Genomic DNA, 21,599 nt, shown 5'->3' with positions numbered 1-21,599 from the left:
GTTTCAAAGGGTTGTGGGATATAAGATCAGTATATAAAAACCATCTGAAAATAAAATTAAGGAGAAAATTGCATTTATAATAGCATCACTAGCAATGTGATACTTAGGAAGAAATCTAACGAAGGAAATGTAGGGCTTCTACAGTGAAAACGGTGAAACTTTTTATGGGGAAATTAGATAAGAGAGGAGTAATCAGAGCTGGTGATATTGGAATACATTATATGCGTGTGTGGAAGTAGCACAATAAGGTCTCCTTTGTATAATTAGTGTATGCTGGAAAAATTAAAAATGAAAAGAAGAGACATGTTATGTTCATCAATAAAAACAGTGTTGTGGGTGATGACATTTTCCATATTTATCTATAGAGTTAATAAGATTTATATAAAAGTATCAGCTGTCCCTCCTGTGTTTTTTTTTCAAAAATGGACAAGCAGATGCTAGAATTCCTATGTAAGTGCAAGAATCTCATAATCGCAAAAATAATCATGAAAAAATTAAGTAGGCTCCAAAATGTACTATAAAACTACGGTATTCAACACTGTGTAGTACCAGCATGAAGAACAGATATGTGAATCAATGATACAGTACTAACAGTCTAGGAATAAATGCTTGCATTTAGATTTGATTTTGCACATCTGTGTATGTATGTGTGTGTGCACACGTGTGTGCATGTGCACGTGCATGTGCCAGTATAGGGCCTCATTCTCATGCTTGGCTTTTTTGCTCAAAGCTAGTGTGTTCTGCCCTTTGAACCACCTCCCCTTTCGGATTTATGGTAGTTATCTAGAGTGAACACTATCATGGGCTTTCCTAACTTAAGCTGGCTTTGAACTGTGATCCTTGGACTTCAACCTCCTAAGTAGCTAGATTATAGGCATGTGCTCCTGGCGCCTGGCTATATATTAATTTTAAATCAAGAATCATTTAATTTCCATATTATTGCTAAGAGAATAAATGGAAAGGAAGAACTAGCTTTCTGCCAATTGGGGAGGAGACAACTGCATATGCACAAAGTGAAGTTAGACTCTTACTTCACACATGTACAAAATCACCTTCAAACATTTTAAAGATCTATGTGATGAGATAAACTGTAAACATTTTAGAAGACTGAAGTGAGTAAGCATTGGTGATCCTGGGTGAGCCAATGATTATTTTAGATATACCACCACAGTGTAAGTGACAGAAAGCAAAAAAACAACAAACAGGTAAGTTGAACTACATTAAAATATAAAAAAACCTATGTACTGTAAATGATGCCATAAAAAAACTGGAGTCCTTGAAGAATAGGAGAAAAGTTTTGAAAATTACATATAAGATAAGGAAGGAGTGTCCAGAGTATAAAAATAACAGGTGCAACTCTGTAGCAAAAGATAAATAATCTAATTTGACAATGGACAAAGGATTTGAATAGACATTTCTTCAAGGAAATGATACAAAATAACCAGTAAGCATTGCAAAAGAGCTTGACATAATTTGTCATTAGGGAAATGCAAAACAAAACATCAGTGAGATAGCACTTCACACTATGTAAGATAGATACAATATGGAGACAAAGAATAACAAGCTTAGGTGAGCATACAGAAACTGGTATTCCCAGCTACTGCTGGTAGGAATGTGTAAAGGAAGAGAGATATTTACACATAGTAGCTGGCCACTAGTGACTCATTCCTGTAATAATCCTAGCTATTTGGGTGGTAGAGACTGGGAGAATTTTGGTTTGATGCCAGTCAGGCAAAAAACTTACAATTGATGAAAACAAGTTTACAAATCAATCGATAGCTTGGCCTGGCATTGCCTGCCTGTCATCCCAGCTGTAGTGGGAAGCACAAAGAGGAAGATTGTGGTCTAGACCAGCCTAAACCCCAAAGCAAGACTAAAAATAACCAGAGCAAAATGGGCGAGAGGCATGGCTCAAGTGGTAGAGCATCTAGTGAGTGCAAAGCCTGGAGTTCAAAACCTGGCATCACCGAAAGAAAAACAAACAAACAAAAGCACAACTGTTACACTTAGAATTAACATACAACCCCATAATTCCATTCTGACACATACAAAGAGTGAAAGGAAACCTGTGTACTCAAAAACTTACTCACAAACATTCATAGAAGAATTATTATTATTTTTTTTTTTTTTTTTTTGGCCAGTCATGGGCCTTGGACTCAGAGCCTGAGCACTGTCCCTGGCTTCTTCCCGCTCAAGGCTAGCACTCTGCCACTTGAGCCACAGCGCCGCTTCTGGCCGTTTTCTGTATATGTGGTGCTGGGGAATCGAACCTAGGGCCTCGTGTATATGAGGCAGGCACTCTTGCCACTAGGCTATATCCCCAGCCCAGATTTTTTTTTTTTTTTTTTTTTTTTTGGCCAGTCCTGGGCCTTGGACTCAGGGCCTGAGCACTGTCCCTGGCTTCTTCCCGCTCAAGGCTAGCACTCTGCCACTTGAGCCACAGCCCCGCTTCTGGCCGTTTTCTGTATATGTGGTGCTGGGGAATCGAACCTAGGGCCTCGTGTATCCGAGGCAGGCACAATTGCCACTAGGCTATATCCCCAGCCCCATAGCAGAATTATTAACAATGGTTAAAAAATAGAAACGACTTCAATGTCTATCAGCTAAAAATGTTGAATAAAATATGGTATCAAAACAGTAAAATATCCCTTGGCAGTGAAAAGAAATGAAATATTAACACATACTTGAACATTGCAACACATGAAAACATAAAGTGAAAAATCCACAAAGAATCACATGATGCTATTGATAAGAAATGTCCACAGTAGGCAAAATGACAGATTCAGAAAACAGATTCATAGCTGGCTAGGAATAGAGGATGGCAAGCAATTTGGGGAATGGCTGCTACATAGACACCGGGGTTTGCTTTCCTAATGGTGATGAAATGTCTTAAAATTATATTGTGGCAATGTTTGTGCAGCCCTGTGACTACTAGCAACCATTTAATTCTATACTTTGAATGGACAAACTTCATGATATGTTAATTGTATCTCAAAAATAAAGGGAAGAAAGCTGGGTGTGCCTATCATCCTAGCTGCTCAGGAGGCTGAGATCTGAGGATCATACTTCAAAGCCAGCCTGGGCAAGAACTCCCATAAGACTCTTATCTTCAATTATTCATCAAAAAATCCAGAAGTGGAGCTCTGGCTCAAGTAGTAGAGCACTAGATTTGAGCAAAAAAGCACAGGAACAGCACCCAAGCCCTGAGTTCAAGCCTCAGGACTAACGCTTGCGTGTATGTGCACATGCGCATGCGCACACATACACAGATACAAAGAAAGGGAAGGATGGGCATCACGAAAAAAATGTGAAGCTGAGTGCTGGTGGTTTATTCTTATAATCCTAGTTTCTCAGGAAGTTGAGATCTGAGAATCGTGGTTTGAAGACAGCCTGGGCAAAACAGTCCATGAGACTCTTATCTCCCATTAGCAAGCAAAAAGCTGGAAGTGGAGGTATAGCTCAGGTGGTAGAGTGCTGCCTTGAGCAGGAATAGCCAGCAAGAGTGAAAGGCCCAGAGTTCCCAGCAGCATACACACAAACAAATACCTTGAAAGTTATGGTTGTGGAAGACAATGTGTAAGGAAGTAACTTGGGGCCTCATCAGGTGAAAAGTAAAGCATCAGGATTCCAGAGATTAATGTGGAGAGCAGAGTTGGCAGCGAGGCAAAGACCAGAGGCTGGCAAAACATAGAAATAGAAAGGAAGAAATGGAGACTGGTGTGGAGAGAGAAGAATAGGAATACAGGTGTGCCTAGACAGGAAGGCCCGGCCCAGGTGATGGAGGATCTGGGCATCCACATGTGTAGGAACAGGAAGACATTGAAGGGTTTGAACTTGGAGAATTAAGTGAATGGATCTGAATTTTTAAAAGCACACTCGAGTGGCAAGAAATTGATTTGAGGGATATGAATGGATGCAAGAGTCAAATAAGGAGCCAGTGAAAAATTCAGAGAGATAATGTCTAAGAGATCCAAATTGAAGTACTTTCAGGGGTGAGTGGAAGGTTAGAATGTGGAGACAATTAGCTCTTATGTCAAGTTTGGCTCTAGTGAGAGAAAAGAGAAGCAGTTGTAGCTAGAAGAGAATATGAGGTGAAAGAAATTGAAAAGATACACATGTTTGAATGGGAATTGGAACACTCCAGAGAGGGGTTTAGTATTCAGAAGACAGAGGAGAGAATTCATTCAATCGGGCCCTTGCAAAGGTGGATGGTAATGAGACATAGAACACCCTCACAGGGACATGTCCTTCAACAGAACAGGAGGAAGCAGGGAGGTGGTTACCAATGCAGGTGGATTTGTAGATTTGGAGGCAGAACTTACTCCTACCTCCTGCCCTGCAACACAACTCCAGCGAAGAGTGAATAAACATGCTTATCATCTTATTAGGGGATGTTAAGTGGCAGGCATCAAGATGTTTAATGAGGAGGCCAGGGAGTATTGTTACGGTTGATAATAGGCATCAATGAAAGAGACTGAAATCCACATAGTCATGCATTTTTTTTTAAACTAGAAAAAAATTTTATTGTCTTAATCATGCATTACACAAACAAAATCTTTAGTTACACCAAAAAATTAGGCACATCTAAAAAAAAATCAGAAAGTTAGCCCACTTTCTTCTCATATCATCTTCAAAAACAAGAAGGGTAGAATAGTTAAGAGGGAATTGGGAGCCTAGACAGACAAAAGATTACAAGAAAGAAATCAGTTACTTTGAAAGTCCAAGAATTTAGGCTCTGTGTGCCAAATTAGCTTTAAGGCACAATTAGGGAATCATTCTTGGTATTAAAAATCATGCAGATTGCAGGTGGTACAATAAAATTGGAAGGGATTTGTTTTTTTAAGAAGGAGTGAGAAGGGAATTCAAGAAAATAGAGTTGAGTCAAATTGACAATGATTGCTGCAGTGTTTGTTCGTTTGCGATCATTAGGAAGCACCAAATGTTCATCAGGAAATGTTTATGTCAAAATAATATTCCCCTGGAGAGTGCCTGACTCCTGATTTTAAGGTACATTCATGATTGGTAGATTCAATAAACAGCGTTTACAGATATAGTGGAGTTGGATATATTGCTCTCAAGACTGTGGCCTGGACAACTTCACATCTCAAAGGGACCTTTTGGACACATGGAGAATCTGGCCACCAGGAGGTTCCAGATGGATACCAACAAGGATCACTGAAAAAGACAGGCACTGGGTGAAGCAACAAAGATATCCTCAAGAACGTGAAGACTTAGCATGTCTAGGTTTTGTTCCTCTGCAATGGTCCAGGGGATAGAGTTGATATAGAATGTTGGGTAGGGGCTGGGAATATGGCCTAGTGGCAAGAGTGCTTGCCTCGTATACATGAGGCCCTGGGTTCGATTCCTCAGCACCACATATACAGAAAATGGCCAGAAGTGGCGCTGTGGCTCAAGTGGCAGAGTGCTAGCCTTGAGCAAAAAAGAAGCCAGGGACAGTGCTTAGGCCCTGAGTTCACGGCCCAGGACTGGCCAAAAAAAAAAAAAATAGAATGATGGGTAGAATGTTCTAGGGAGGTGGATTGTTACCACAAGATAGGCAACATCGCACATGAACATGTTCAAAAATTCAGAACATAAACCATCAAGGTAATCAGTCTTTGATTCTAGAACCTATGGCCAGTAATTCTACTATATAGGGTGGGGTTAGGTAACTCTATACTCTCTGTAATGCTAGGGACCATTGCATAAGAGGAAATGTAGGTATTCATTCATCAGCACACTCGTGCTAGAGATAAACATGTTGATGCCTACAGATGACCACACTCTGACCAAAGCTACATAGTGAGGTAATGGTAGAATTAGGGCTCAACCCAATTCTTCTTGACCCAAGGCCTGGCAGTTTCTATTGCTCCCTACTGTTTCCTTGCCTGTGCTGAGTGATCACCTTTACTCTTTGGAATTTTCAAGAGTTCTAAATTCTGCATTCATAACTTTTCATCCATACTCTTCATGACTTCTCATAATTCTACATGGCCTGGAGGCAATCTGAAGCAATGGCCTGGAATCTCTGGGTCTTTGAGCAACCGTGCCTGCTTCATAGATGATATAAGCTTTCTGAATTCCCTAAGGCAGCTGTTCCCAGGGAGTCTTAGGTACAGTTAGTTCTTAGGGGACCAGGGGAAATGCTCACTAGATGAGGAAAGAATCCCAGAAGGCCCTATGTCTTACCTGGTCCCTGGGATCTGATGTACTCCTTGGCTTAGTTGTACATGGCCAGGTTCATCCACTAGAAATAAACACCATTATTGCAACCAACTCCTTAATGAGGCGTAAGGAACACACCATCCTCTTCCCTTAGCAGATAACTATTTAGTTTCATCACCCCTTTTCAGTGAATTCCTCGCAAGCAAGAGGTCTTAACCTCTTGTCTCATATACATCTTCTGCTATTCATTAAATAGCCAGGCAGTGAGAGGTATACCTGGGGTCAACCAGTTGGCTGGTTGGGTGGCTCTAAAATTCAGGGGGAATGAGTTGACTATACAGTGAACTCAGCGGGCTGTTCTTCAGCTCCCTGTTGGATTTATGACTCCCACATAATCCTCTGCTTTATTAAGCTATTGGAAAAAAATAAAATCTGTCTGCCAAGATCCTAAAGCAGCCTGGCAGCCAGCAATATATAAAGACAGTAATTGGAGGTAGGGGGAGGGAGGGAGGAGGGTAGGAGCCAGCAGCGAGGCTGGCCTTTGACAACTGTTCAATAACCTCAGAGAGAGAAATTTCCCCTAGCATCTGATGGGGAGAGGTGACTTGGGATTCTGCCTGCTGTTGGGATGGGAAGATGGCTTACCTCCATTTCTGTCAGGTAGAGTCCTTTCCCGTCCTTGGAAAAGTTGCGAAAGGCCTCTAGGAGAAAGATAAAGGTTTGGATGGACATAGGAGAAGCACAGCAGGCCAAGTCAGGACCCAGGTGAAGACAGAAGCCTGTGTGGTGGCTTTGTTTAAAGCCATTGTTGTATCCACAGGCTGGCTGGTTCTCCATCCTGTTCTCTTTCTGGCCAAGCTCTGTGTCACGGGATGGCTCTGAACCCGCCTCAGGATGGCTTTGACCATACTGGCCTGTCCCTTTCTGGATTCCCAGTATCTTGCATTCCACCACATTCAGTGGGGATGGGTGGACTTGTCTTTGTCTAGTGAGAAAAGTTTGGAGACCTCCACAGTCTTCCAGGGAATTCTACAGGGCACAGAGTGCTTCACATTTATCATTTATCCTCCCAGGGCTCAATTCTTTCAGTCTTATCATTGTCCCACCCAGAGGCATGGAGTTTGCAAAGCTGACTCATGGCAGGGTTTGAAGCCAGGATCCAGTATTTCTGGGTACCCACCCTACCTCACCCTTTACAGAGTAATTTTAAGCAACCTTGTGGCCTGGGGTTTTATGTAAGATTTCATTTAAAACAAAGGCCATGCTACTAAAAACTGTCTAAACCCCTGGCCTCCATCATTGGATTTTTAAAGCTTGAAGGATGGCCTTCTCCCCGCCACCTATTCATTTGTCTCTCATGGAATTCTTTCATCAGAGACAAAAATCTTTGTCTGTATGACTATAGAGTAGGTGTTAGTTATACCCACATCCTGGAGAAGAGATGAGTGATCACCACTAAACTTGTTCCTGAGAGAGTAGCTAGACAGGGTAAGGAGGAAAGGAGAGACTCTGATAGAGGAATGTGGGGAGAGGAGTTTATCAGGGAAGATAAAGACCTTGCTGACCACTCTATTTTCAGCTTTCATTTGCCTGCTGTCATGAAGAAAGGGCACCTCAGGGAGATGGCCAGTCAACATACTTCTGTTCAGGCCTGGGGCAGCAGTGTCTCTCTCTCTCTCTCTCTCTCTCTCTCTAGTCTTTCCCTGTGCTCTTTGGTCACTGAAGAAGTGTCCAGGATGAGAGGCAGGCACTGTGATTCACACTTGTAATCCTGGCTACTCAGGAGGCTGAGATTGGGAGGATCATAGTTCACCCCTCAGGGAAATGTTTCAAGAACTCCCATTTCAACCAAATAAAAAAACAAAACACTGACTGTGGTAATGGTGCCTGTCATCCCAGCTACATAGAAATTATAAATGGACAGATTGTGGCCCTGGCTGGCCTGGAAAACTAGCGGGACTCTCGTTAAAAAAAATAATAATAAAAGTCTGGAGGCATGCCTTCAGTGTTAAAGCACCTGTCTGGCAAACAACACAAGGCTCTGAAAAAAACCAAACAAACAGAAAACAATAACACAAAGAAGAAGAAGATATGCAGAATGGCTCTCGGTGACACTCACTTGCCATGATTTCCAGGCGTAACAGGAGGCAGACCAGGCTGGGGAAGGTGATGTGGCCCACACTGTCACCATAGCGGAGGGCCAGGAGGTCCTGCAGCTCACAGCTGATGGAAATCCCTGTAAGGAAATCTATAGCCACAGCCTGCTTAGTGGGGAGAGGGCTGGGTTTAGAGGTGACCCTCTGCATCAAGAGACTCCCTAAACCCGTGGAGAGGGATCTCCTGGCTTCTTACTACTTTCTACCCCCTTGGCTACTCAGCCTGGTTTGGCAACCAGTCCACCTGGTTTGGTAAGCAGAATTTCTCTTATGATCCTGTCTTCTCTCACTGGTTGGCTATGGAACCCCAGTGACCCTGACCTACAGGTCAGTCAAAGACCAACTCAAGACACTGTTCTGGAAACATACTGTCCTTCCCAATGATCAGGTACTCCCTCAAGACAGAGCACTAGGGTTGCCAGCACACCTAGGATTTGCTTCCAGGCCTCTCCTTGCTGCTGATCTTATAAAACAACCATCCTCCCTGAACCCATGACGCTCTGTAGTGAAGTGCCAGACTTTGAAGTCAGGCCCCATTTTACCATGTGAACCCCATTTTACCATGTGAACCCCACTTTAGAATCAAACCCTGAGTCAATCAGATTTGTACCTGTGTCCTAATCTTGCTTGCTTGAACACCTGATTGTTGTAACCTTGTTCTTTGCCTTTAGAAGCCCTGTGTAATCACAGCTCAAGGCTCCCTCCTAACCTCCGCTGTGTTGGTGGGTAGGACGAGGCCCGAGTTGCAGCTCGCTTAAATAAAGCCTTGCCTTGCTTTTGCATTTCGGAATGTCTGAATCTCAGTGGTGTTCTTGGTGGTCGTCTTGCGACTTGGCATAACAGTAGATCTGTGCACTCAAGATGCTAGTGTGGGCAGGACTGGTCTTCATGGACAAGGGAGATTTAATTCTAAATTGGTCATTTAGGGGAAAGGCCAGTCCTCGCGGGGAGCTTTTGGATTGTGTTTGAACTATTTTCTATTTCACTCTCTTTTTTATTCAACAGTCATTAGTGAAAGCTCCTTTTAAGGGTGCTATCTTTAACTTTCTCATCAGTGATTCTCAGGATGTACTAACAGACCAGGGGCAGAGGCATCACCTGGGACATTGTTAGAGATGCAAACTCTCCAGCCCCTACCCCAAGTCTCCTAAACTGAAAAGTGAGGGGACTCTCTGCTTTCTGTGCTAGCACATGCCTGACAGGAGACTGGTGCAGATCAGGCTTAAGCACCACAGCTTCCTGCCATGAAGAATTAAGGGGAGGAATTACATTCAAGTGAAGCACAAAGTTTTGCATTTTTACCTCCTTCAAGCCAAGGGCCTTGGGAGGGAGAACTTTGGAGCATTTCCTTCCAGTGTTAACCTGAAGAATAGGATTTTACAGTTTATTAAGGAAAGTGGCTTTCCTTAATCACACAACTTCTGTGTGACCCATTTTCTCCATTGCTCCTGTGGAGGTAATGATTCCTGCCCTTCCCAGTTCGAAGTGAGATGACATGATTAGAAGATGGAACTTGAATGTGATTGTGATATGATGTGAACTACTGAGCATTTATGCGTCCTGAGGTGCAGTTAACATTATCCCTGGACTGAAAGCTTTGCCTCCTAGGAGCCAATGGATGCCATTTGATTTAATTTAGCCCCAAACCTCTATGAAGAAAGAGAAGCAAGATCATCAGCCAGCCCATAGGCATTTAACCCTGATGGCCCAGACACTGAGCTAGAAGTATCTAGAAGATGAGCTCCATTCCTGGTAGGCTATCAATCATGCAGGGCTATTTTCTCACTAGTAGAGCTGTATTGGGGAGAAAAGACAGCTGGGACAAATTGAGAGGTCCAGGAGAACTCAGGCAGGGGGATGACGTCTCATTTCAGAGCCCTGGAGACACACCAAGGTCAGTGTAGACAGGTACAGCATAGTCGCACAGCCCTCCCCTCTTCTGACTGCTCAGCCTCCCTTTTCAACAACGTGCCTACAGCCTGCTGGGAATGTGGGTGTAACACTCACCCCACAACCCCAAGTCTTCTTGGTTCACAGGCCCCTCTGTGTTACCTGTGTTCTGTATGGCCTTCCACAAATCTGAGGTCAAGAGAACTCTGGAGCTCTTCTGAATGTTCTGGAAAATATGCTGGTGGGGAAAACAAAAACAAAAACAAAAGCCTGATGAGACATCTATGTGAATGCAGAGAAAGTGGCTGCAGGAAGTCCTGAAAATCCCTTTTCTATTCCTGGAGATGGCTTTGCTAAAGCTTGCCTGGAGGCAGCTCAGAGGTGAGCAGGGAAACAGAAGGAAGGACAGGCAGCCACATCTGTTCATAGCTGGGGGCTATGGGCTCCCCTCTGCTAATCTAATTTTCTTTCCTCTTCCTACCTCTAGATAGGCTCCGGATGTACAGCAGTGTGCTGCCTTCCAGGGAAGTGAGGGAAGCACATTCTTGAGAGTTGACAGGGTAGTGGCTAAGATCAGACTCAATCATAAACTGTTAGGGTTTAGTCTTAGCCCAAGTTACTTCACCTTTCTGTGCCTTATTTTTCTAACCATTACATCTCACATCTCAGCATATACCTGAGACTTGTCTACATCATTATCATCCTGGTCATCCTGGATTTTCCCAGGTGAGAAAACTGATAGGTGGGTGAAAACTAGGCTTGGATTAAGTGTACAGTAGCCATGGGACTGACCACACGAATCTTGATTTTGGTCTGTGTACAGCTGCCAATAGGAGCTTTGCTAAGGCAAAATAATCCCACCAACATGTGGGTAAGGCCAACTATGGGAGACAGGACTTGTGTGGTAGTAGCTTCAGAGCCTTTTCTTGGTCTTAGTTGGCTTTGGGTGGGCATAAAGACAGACAGACCTCCTGTGTTCTCTGTCCTGTGTTCTCTATTTGTTTAATAACTGATTAATCTTGCCATTCACTCAGTGATTCTGAACAGTGCTATATGCAAAATTCTGTATGTACTGTGGAAATTTCTGGGCAGAGATGAATATAAGGGAGCCCCTACTCTGGGGCACCCTGCAATCTAAGAGAGGAAGGGCTGGGCATATAGCCCTTGTAAGAAACTAAATGATCCTGGGTCAAGAATAGGTGCTGCACCCTGACATAGCCACCCAGGAGCACTTGCTTCAGCCTTTAGAAGTGTTATAGGGTCATTTAGTGATATGGCTAGCTGGTTTTTCATCTTTTAAAGAAGCAACTTATACTTCTATTTAGTATATGTGTATACATATTGAAGGACAAGCTTTAAAAATATATATGCTATGTCTTCAAGGTTCCTCTTTGATTGGCAAGGCCATGTTTTCGTTTTAAATTGTGTCTCTGTTCATCTGCATTTTCTACTATGAGCAGGCATGGCTTTCATTAAGGAAAGGTTATTTTGAGGATGATATAATGGAGGCTGGGCTCACAGATGTGAGCCTGTGTGGGAGGAGCCAGAGGGGATACTAATCACATCGTGGGGGCCAGCAACAAGGATTCAGAAGGAATGTTGGTGTCTGAGGCTGGACTCTTAGGGTAGGTGGCATTGACCAGTCTTGGGGTGCATGGAGGGGAGCTGGTAAAGGTCAGGCCAGTGGTATGAAGGAGTCCTTTACAGGACATAGCGAGGCATCTTATAGTTGGGGGAAGAGGAAGTGGGATGAATAGTCAGGGATTCTCCTGGCCTTAGACGTAGGGGCCCAATTCTGCTACTGTGATGAATTTTATGTCCTGAGGAGAATGGGAGGCCACAGATCAGCCATAGACCCCTCTCACCGGTGTTTCAGTAAGTTTTGTGGCAGAGTCATTGGAAGACATTGAGAGAGCTCCACAGCCTAAGGGTGGATATAATGAATCTGAGGAGAAATGAGGAGGGCACCCCTGGCTCCAGGCCTGGTGCCCAGTGGCTTCTTTCTCCACCAACCTCCATAGGCAGCTGCTCCGTTGAACAGTGGCTGGGCCTTCTCTGCTGTATGTGCCTTTCAGATAAAATGTAAGCTCTCTTTGGGGACAGGGTGGAGTTTCCTCTCCTCTCATACCCCTCACCTCAGGCATGGGGTTAGGTACCCAGTAAATAGTTGTTAAACTGGGCCACGAAAGAGTGGTAGTCATAGAGAGCATGTCTGTACCTGGCAGTGGACAAGTCGACTCCACAGTCTCCCAAACTCCTCCTGGTCGAGTCGCCCATTCACTTTCAGCTGGGTGAGAAGCTAAGAGTTCACTAGTCCAGGGTGCAATGAGCAGGGGGGTGGATGTTGCTTGTCTTGCCAACAAAGCTGGAGAAGGCTCCATCCATCAGCTAGTCCCTCCCTCAGGGCAGGGCCACATGGATGTGGCCCCAGGCCGGTGGGTTCCCATTGTGTCTGAAGGTGACCTAGGTTAGATTATTTTTTAAAGGGAAATGGACTACTGGAAGATGAAGGAAATCCCTAGCAAGGGAAGGGAGATATCTCATTTGCATCTAAAGGAAGAGCCTCCAACTTGGCCTTCTAGTTGGGCTGGGTTCCTTCTCAGGGGAAGATAAAGAAAATGAAAAGGTCTCGCAACTTCGCAAGCTCAGGGAGAGGCTCTTTAGCCCAGCCCCGTGGAGGGAACACATGTGCACTAATTCAGTCCTCATCACTCCAGAGGATAAATGATGGGTACTAATGGAGGGTGAAAGCAACCTCTGCCAGTAGGAAGAGGGGACGTAGAAGGAGAGCTGCAGAGTCTATGAGTCCACTTGGCAGAGCTCTGCCAATGGGGCCTCACCCCTCAGTGATATTCCCCAGGGCCCTGGCACTGTGAAGGCCACTTGGGCTCCTTTGTTTCTCTAAGTGACTGCAGCCAGCAGAGACAGGGCCTGATTTATGGGTTCATCAAGAAGCCCTCTTGTTCTACAATGGCTGGCTTCGCGTTCACAATCCAGCCTTGTTAACAGCTTGAGAGCTGGGTGATCTGTCTCGGGAGACAGCACGCGGCTGGGGGAGTAGCTGCCAGGCTGGGATCCTGCCTGCAGGGAGCTGAGGTGGGCAGGGGAGAAAGGGCTCCTCCCCTAGAATGTGGAAGTCAGATGAGAGTCAGCCGACTGAGGGAACATGGTGTGTGGTCGTGGCTGTAGGTGAGCCATGAATGGCGAGCACAGTGTGTCAGCGGCCATAGGTGCCTCTGCTGTGTGGACCAAGGGGGCTGCTATGTGTTTGGGTGACTGTTAGTTTCATTGAATTGGGCACTTGCTGCCTAAGGAATGTAAATAGTGAAGACCTCACTAGCAGGAAAGGAAAAGAGGTGAGGTCATTCCAACAGGAGGAGGTAGTGTGAGACGTTAGAACAGCAACCTCAAAGGCTAAAATTCCCACTCCAAATCCAGCCATATGTCCTCACTAGCCGTGTGCTCTGGGAAAGTTACTTAATCTTTCTAAATTTTTGTTTTTTCCATTGTATGGTGGGATACTATCACAAAGGTTTCAAGTGCTACAAGTGTATACATACATACATACGCACATACATACACACATACATATATGCATGTAGGATCCCAGCACACATAGGTGCTTGGCCCATAGTAACTACTGCCCTGGCTGATATCGTTGATCTAGAGAGTTACTGAATTGATGGAACATCAACAGGCTCCCAGGCCCTTGGTGAGCCCTAATTAGAGCCCCGAGGAAGCTCATAGAGGAGCTTCCATAGGGGAGGAGATGACTGCAAAGGATACATCCATCAGAGCTATGAGGCTGCGGCACTGGTCCAAGGAGAAAGTGTCCCCTGGAGGTCCTGAGGAGAGAGAAGCAAAAGGACTGAGGGTCTCCAGCGGTTGGGACGGAAGATGGGGGCGCTGAGGCTGAGGCCAGGAGGCCTCCAGGATGGTGGTACCTGTCAGAAGCTCCTGGTTGAGAAGATTCTGAAGCTGAGTGGCATCAATATCCAGGCCCTGGTCCAAACAAGAGAAGAACAAGGGCTTCAGACAGGGGCCAGGACCTGAGTGCATACCTGTCCAACTCTAGCAGCTCTCCAGTTTCCAAGCCCTCTCTTTCCATGTTGAGCCCATCCAGCTTTTGTCTGGAGCCTGACCTGGTACCCCAGCCCTGTCAGAAGTCTTTCCCTGAGCACCCATGGTGCCAGTCACTCTTGATTTTTCTAACCTGATCTGGGCTCTGGGCCCTCTTACATTTCTCCCTCCATTTATTCCTGGTCCAAAAGCAATTCTTCTTTCTCCTTAACTCCATACCATTTGCTGGGCATTGAGGAGCCTTTCAGGATAAGGACTGTTGAATAAATCAATGTGGCCTTTAGGTGCATTCCCCATCTGTTTCCAGAAAGAGCGTGTGTGTGTGTGTGTGTGTGTGTGTGTGTGTGTGTGTGTGTGTGTGTGTGTACATGCACATGAATGTGAATACATGTGTGATGACAGGAGTTAAAAATACTTGGAATCTAGCTAAGAGAGGCTGCATTCGTTTTCTCAGCCACTGAGCAGAAAGGAAGATGTGCTGGCTTTCCTTGGATTGAAAGCAGGAGGCAATGGAAGTTGCAGTGAAAGAAGAAATAAGATTCTGCAGGAGTTAACTACACGGGATGTTCACTGGTGGCTCTGAGAAACATAGTGGGCAGTGTCCTTGAAGAAAATGTTGTCAAGAATCAGCGCTGCTGTCTTTAAACTTTCCCTTGGGAAGCTGGCACTAGATTGAAGTCTCTCAGCAGGTGGCTTTGCAGGATGAGATGGGATTAGGTGGCAGAAGGTAGCTTCTGGGGTTCTCCTGAGAACCAGCACCTCAAAGGTGACAGACCCACTGCCCTGTCCATCTCCTAGAGTTCTACTACCCTCCAAGGAGAAGCATGAACCCCAAGAAAATGTCCCGCCAGTGTCTGAAATTAAAACCCCAGCACAGGGCTCCAACATCTCACACTTGAGACATGTCAGGAGAACTGTATTATGTGCCCAACAGAAACTGAGTTTCTCTTCCAAAGAATCTTGACACCTCACTTTCAACTCCAACCTATAGGGAATTGTGCACAGATTACATGTAATGTGAACCATGGACCACACTGGCTTCCCTCTCCATATTCCCCATCTAAAATCCATATTCTGCAGCCAGCCAAAGGCAATTGAGGAGACAAGGGCAGGAATGGTGAGGCTGGTTTCCTAAACAAGTTCCCCAGGGATTCACATCTGCGTCTGTGACCATCTGTGAGACACCCAAGGGCTGACTATTTGATATGATCCAAATGGAATGTGGTGCCAGGAATATCCTACATACCTGGAAAATGCTTACCTACTAAACAAATGATGGATGGATCTACCCAAATTCATTCGCCCTTTCCAATATGAAGACCCCACTATTGGTATGGGTAATGAAACTAGCTGTGCTCATAGTAACAAGTACTATATGAGTTTACAGCTGGTAGAATCCATATAAGAGAATAAGAGGACACAGTAAGTACATGGGACAACATTTTGCTTTCAAATGTCTTGGAAGAGCGCAGTCACTGAGGATATTTACAAGTTGTGTGGAATGGTGCCAGGTGGGTTCTAATCAAGGGCATCTGGCTGAGAGATGAGCCTGGCACAATTCTGCATCTTCATCTTATTCTGATTCCCATCGAGACCCAATGTAAGCTGCTGGTCACTTTAGGAGGAGACATTTGGATGGTTTTGAGGAAGCACTGATTAGGGAATCTGTAACTAAATGAGAAACTACATTTTTATTTTAGAGGGACAGATATATGAGCCATTATGAGAATGCCTTGAAGAAGCCTTGTGTCAGGCATCCTGATTGGGACCCGCTGACCATGCTGGGCCATGATCTTGGAATTGCTCTGGGGGTCCGGGAGAGAATCCATGATGCTTCCATTCTAAGAATTGATTATCTCCTCTGGGCCAAAGAATGTGCCTTAAGAGCTCACACAGTGGGACAGTAGCGATCTGGGTTATCTTTGTTATACACCAGGGGAAGAGCCCTCAGGGCTAAACTCAGGGGTGGCTTGAATCCTGCACCAGCATTGATTCCAGAGAGATTCACACTCAGATGCTTTTTTGCCACATGTACTCATTTAGCAACACTCTTCACTTTGCTTATTTTTCCCAGGCCTGACTCCGGGATACCACCACCCTATCAGCCCTCTGATTGTAGAGGCAGGGCTTGGCATCTCTTCCTGTCCTTGGCCTCTGCCTGGCCCAAGCCAGCACGGTACATATGATCATCTGTATCACTTCCCACTTTCTGTACCAATGTGATTTTTAATGGTAAGAGGCCCATTGTGCAAAGCCCTTGGCAGCTGTTTCATCCTCATGAGTCAAGCAGTTCTTTATACAACAGTTTACTAAGTCATTAGGACAATTTCTAGTGCATATAGGTGGCTTGGCAGGAAGAGCACCTTTGGTGATTTCTGAAGCTGGCCAGCTCCTGGGAGAAATGATGCCAGCTTGGAGGGAGGTAACCAATCCGGAGAAGCAAAGATTTCAAGGGATACTGCCAATTCCTTATTTAGGGGTTTAAAGTGCAACACATCCCATATACACACCCCCATAATCATCCTATCCTGTTTGAACTCATGTTCTATTATTTGTTACCCAAATGGAGAATACTGTGCATCTTTCAGAGCTTGGCATCTATAGAAGTTCTGGAGTTGGTCCAGGGAGAGAAAGAGGCTGATTAGAGCACCTATCAAATCCCTTTCCCGCTGTATCCTCATAAAGTCCCATGGAGATCTCCTTCTTCCTCCCTTATCTGCCCTATGTGAGGCTCCTCTATGCTGAGTACTTTACCTGAGCATATCTGTAGAAAATGCTTTGTTGGGATCCATTTTCTGGAACACTTCCCTGGATTGAAAGGAAAATAGCTAGTGTTAAACTTCTGGGGAAGAGATTAGCTAGTGCAGTGAGGGCACAAATCCCACCTAAATCTGAGAGAGAGCTGGACAAAATTCTTTGTGGACCATTAGAAAAGTGAAATAAAAAAGAAAAGAAAAGTGAAGTTTCTGGTGTAGCCTGGCTTTAGAAACCTGGTCTTCTGCCACTCTTCTTTGAGAAATCATTGGTCTACCATGGTGTCTGTTTGCATTGGTCAGTGGTGAGGTAAAGGAGGGCATACCAGCTCTTGGGGATGGGATGGGATGTGGCCAAAGAAACTCACCAATGAAACCTTGTACACACCTACCTTCAGAGATCTGTGGCTGAAACTGTGGTTCATGTTCCTAGAAAATCAAGCAAACAGGATCAAAAGGATGACCAGCCCATGACTTATAGGAGAATGCCTATGGAAGGCACCTGACATTTCTGCTAAGATGGGTGGAGAACCCTCAGTGCCACAGGATGTGCAGTGAGCAGGCATGGCCTTAGCAGACAGATGAGTGCCACAGGCATGTGGCTATCTTTTTGTTTGACATGAAATTGTCTTGTAAGCATTTCATCATTCATAACCAGACACATGTGTACACAGACCCCCCACCCCCCACTGCCACGATGATGATCTGTTTTGTCTCATGCTCCATCTTGAATTGGTGATAATGGCTTCCTGGCCAGGTGGAATGAGAAAACCTCTCTCTCAAACTCACTGTAAAGACTGCCCTGACTATAGCAATGTCTACAACTGCTTTCTCTGGCCAGAGGGAACAGTACAGTACTTGAATATCACTGACTCACATTCAAGACACTCTTGGATCAGAGGGTCTCTTTCAGGCCTCTCTTTCTCTGCCTAATCTACCCTGCATTCCAACCACATTTCAGATACATGGATGTACATGCCAGTGCTACTTAACCATCAACCAGCCCTGTGTTCACATACTCCCAGGCTTTGACTCAGCTGTCTTTTCTTCTACTTGCAGGACCTTCTCTTTTAATCCATTCAACTCTACTTTCCTTCCAACCCATTCATTCCCTACAAGAATCCTTTCCCAGTCCATCTGACCAGAGTGATCCCTCTGCTATGTCATCAGATGTACCTGTGTATCTAGCAATAGCGCCATCTAGTTAGACAGTAGTTATTGGTTCATAAACTTTCTTATTCCCTTTATGGTGAGTTTCCAGAAAGCAAATCTCTATTGGGTCTCCACTGACAAAATATATGCTACATAGAATGCACAGATCGTTGGACATAATGGTGTCATGTATCTTTATGAAATTAAGTAGAATAAAATACTTAGACCCCCCCCCCATGCTGTACCTGTCACTATCTGGCATTTTCAGGAAGATTCGAAGCAAGAACTCGACTCTTTCTTTGTATGCTGAGAGGACCACGACGTAGGTCCCTGGGCTCAGATGGGAGAATTTCGTGAAGTTGCACTTGGTTTTATCATCTATACCCTGGATAGCATTTCTGAATAGGGAGAAAAACCTGGGTGGCAATCTCTCCCGAAAGTGCTGGAACTAGAAGAAACAATATTGTGAGAAAGGCCCCCCTCCACGCATACATCCTGGCTCCCAACTATACCCTCTCTGCTCACCCACTCCTGGCAAGGTAGATAGTGCTGAGCTAAAATACCCAGTAAAATGTAGACTGGTATTTCATCCAGACCTGAGACACCACAGTGAATGCAAAGAAATAATGCCGTGCAACAATCTCACTCTTTTCTCTGCTTATATGTAGACATGAAATCTATGGACACTACTGACATTATTCTAATGCTGAATTTCTTTTGAGGGCCCCTGAATCCCTTTTTATACAGAACCTTTAGTGAGCTATTCCAAGCATTGCAGAGTTGGATTCTCTTCACTTCCTCTGTTTCGTCTCTCCAGCTGAGCCCTGAGATTCCTTCTCATTGGAAAATAATAGGCCCTGATCATTTTCCTTTTATTTCAATATTTCTTAGTGGTAAAACAATAAATATAATGCAGTTCCTATTATAGGATGTCACATCCATATTACATAATAAAAACCCCTTACTAAACAAATTTTCCCCACTATAGTTGAGCATGGGGATTCCATTTAGAATGGTTATGCAGCATGAAATGATTATTTATGAGCTCTGCCTTACAGGAAGAACAGGAGGAAGGGGAAAGCTTTTTAAGGGGTAGAAATAGAGCTTGGCTCCAAGGTGAGACAGGAGCTAGGTCACTGCCCTAGGCATACAGCATAGGACTGAGTGGAGACTTTGAAGCAATTCTGCTGATGTAGGTAGTGGTTCCCAGAGTTCTGAGTTCTACCTGCTTGGACACTTCTGACAGAAGCAATAATGGGACCAGTTGTGCAGAGGGTGAGCTAGTCCCTGTGGTCCTGGGTATGCATGTACATGTAGAGTTATGTGGTGTGCCTCCAATAAGATAGAGAGCAGAGGTGGCTTTGCATACCTGCTGTCCCATGATGCCCTCGCAGGCCTGACCAGGCTCCTGTTCTTTCAGAATGGACTTGTTCAGTGGTTCCACGAAGTCTGAGTGGTTGGTGACAAGAATTCTTGGCCTAGCACTTGGAGCCCATTTTGCATTGACCCTATGGTCAGACATGCACAGAGCTGACTCTAGTATTCTCGTTTAGGGGGTTTGGCCTTTTTCTGGACCAAGTCCCTACGCTATTCCCCAGTTCTGGAAATCAGAATACCAATCTATTCCTTAAACCTAAGTGATTCCCTCAAAGTCCTTCCATAGGTTATCCTTCTATGTGGGGGTGCCAGGGAGACCAGGTAGATCCTAACCCCAAGATCTGTGGCTGGGACCCTTCCTTGGGCCAGACTTCCATGCCCCCAGCCTTCTCCCTGGACTTCTAAATGGCCCCTACTCTGAGATTCCTTGAACTTGCCTCTGTGTTCCTGATGAGGCTCCTCTGCAATGCCTGGAGGCCCACAATCGTCATCTGCTGCCCATGGCAACATCTTGTTCCCCTCCCATCCACTGGGCCTCTCTCAGCAACACAGACTCTGCCAAGCTCATAGCCATAGGAAGGTTGGAGTGCCTGTGTGGCAATTTTCCACCCTCCCTCATAGTTAAATCACCGTTCACCAATACTGGGTCAGGTTATCTAATTAGAAGGGGAGCAGTTTACTGGTCAGAGTTGCTAGAGGATGGACTTTGAAGCAGCAGTCTTGCATTGCTTTATGGTGGACTTGGAGGCTGGTTAATTCAGGGGTCCCTTAGTGGTGCATGAATTAAGCACATCAGGGTGGGCTTCCTCGGTTTTCGCTATCAGGCTCAGGTGCTCAGGAACACACCATTACAGTCCCTCTTGAATGTTTAACAAGAGAACCCTCAGGAGCAGGGCAGCTAAACAGTTTCCTTCCTTGTTGATTTGTCTGGAGATTCTAAGCTGCTTTCTGATATAAGATATAGCAAGACTGAACTCACGGCCCAGGTTAGAAGAAGTACAACATTTTATGAAGGGTCAGCACCAGAGGTGTGAGAAGCCGGCGGAGGATGGTGGTGAGCCATACCTGAGAGTCCACCTGTGGGCGAGAGGAAGAAAGGTGGTTCAGGAAGCCCGAGTGCAACAGAAAGTGGCTCCGCAGCCTGCCACAATTACCCTTGCTCCCTCTTCTTGTGTGCTCCACCTGTTTCCTGGCTCACAGGGGCAGGAGTTGATCAGTGACTCCCTGTGCAGAGCTGTAAGGCCAGAAGCCTACTAGCTGTGTGGAACAGCAAGAGAGAGGATTTGAGGAGGAAAGATGGTGTATGAGAGGATGAGGCACCTCCTTCTCCCTTCAGCAACCGAGGGTTACTGGTCATAATAATGATGGAAACATAGGAACAAAAGGGGAGACGGGCTGGAAACGTGGCTTGCCTTGCATGCATGAAGCCCTGGGTTCAATTCCTCAGCACCACATAAATAGAAAATGCCAGAAGTGGTGCTGTGGCTCAAGTGGTAGAGTGCTAGCCTTGAGCAAAAAGAAGCCAGGGACAGTGCTCAGGCCCTGAGTCTAAGCCCCAGGACTGGCAAAAAAAAAAAGAGGAGACATTGGCAGGGATGGAGGTAAGACTGAACAGACATTAAATGTGAATTCCCCAAGGTCAAGTGCAAATTCCCCAAAGCCAAGAGCTTCCATGAGAAGGCAACTTCATGGATTGTGTCTGTAGAGATGGAGATGGATGTATGGGGTATATGTGAATGAGAAAATAGCTGTGGTCCCCTCTTTCCATTCTCTGGGATGAAGCACTGAGAAAGTCATTCTATCTTTAAACCTCTCTGAAATTTGCAAATTTTCTATGTCAAGTGCTAGATATTCACCATGACTCTGTGAACTGACACTAGGTGTCTTATTTTATGTATGTGGAAATCCAGGCTTGGTAGTTGAGGTAGCAGAGCTAGAAATAAGGCATGTTGTGTCGCATCCTTTGTAAGAAGATCCACCACTTGCAGGCACAGACTTTCCCAGGTTGTGTGGGTTTTAATTCTTT

General features: G+C 45.1%; 1 protein-coding gene across 3 annotated transcripts in view; it reads right to left on the bottom strand.

Moving 5' to 3' along the window:
• Positions 1-5,913: 5,913 nt before the first annotated feature.
• Positions 5,914-21,599, bottom strand: part of Capn13 (calpain 13) — a 53,813-nt gene continuing 38,127 nt past the window's right edge. The window contains exons 11-21 of one of the 3 annotated variants that reach the window (XM_048353188.1): positions 20,639-20,650; positions 18,442-18,644; positions 17,437-17,473; positions 17,046-17,099; positions 14,156-14,213; positions 13,998-14,056; positions 12,430-12,498; positions 10,374-10,449; positions 8,285-8,413; positions 6,811-6,866; positions 5,914-6,247 (exon numbers count right to left, since the gene is read on the bottom strand). In XM_048353188.1, coding sequence (XP_048209145.1) covers positions 6,221-6,247; positions 6,811-6,866; positions 8,285-8,413; positions 10,374-10,449; positions 12,430-12,498; positions 13,998-14,056; positions 14,156-14,213; positions 17,046-17,099; positions 17,437-17,473; positions 18,442-18,644; positions 20,639-20,650 — 780 coding nt within the window. In that variant the 3' untranslated portion in view covers positions 5,914-6,220. Of the gene's footprint in view, positions 6,248-6,657; positions 6,867-8,284; positions 8,414-10,373; positions 10,450-12,429; positions 12,499-13,997; positions 14,057-14,155; positions 14,214-17,045; positions 17,100-17,436; positions 17,474-18,441; positions 18,645-20,638; positions 20,651-21,599 lie in introns of those variants that run through there. The other 2 variants (XM_048353186.1, XM_048353187.1) reach the window with 2 other exon arrangements.

This window comes from Perognathus longimembris, chromosome 8 (genome assembly GCF_023159225.1).
Source record: "Perognathus longimembris pacificus isolate PPM17 chromosome 8, ASM2315922v1, whole genome shotgun sequence".
In the NCBI taxonomy this organism is placed as follows: Eukaryota; Metazoa; Chordata; class Mammalia; order Rodentia; family Heteromyidae; genus Perognathus; species Perognathus longimembris.
Note: the sequence above shows the minus strand (reverse complement) of the source record. Positions and strands in the feature narration are given on the sequence as shown.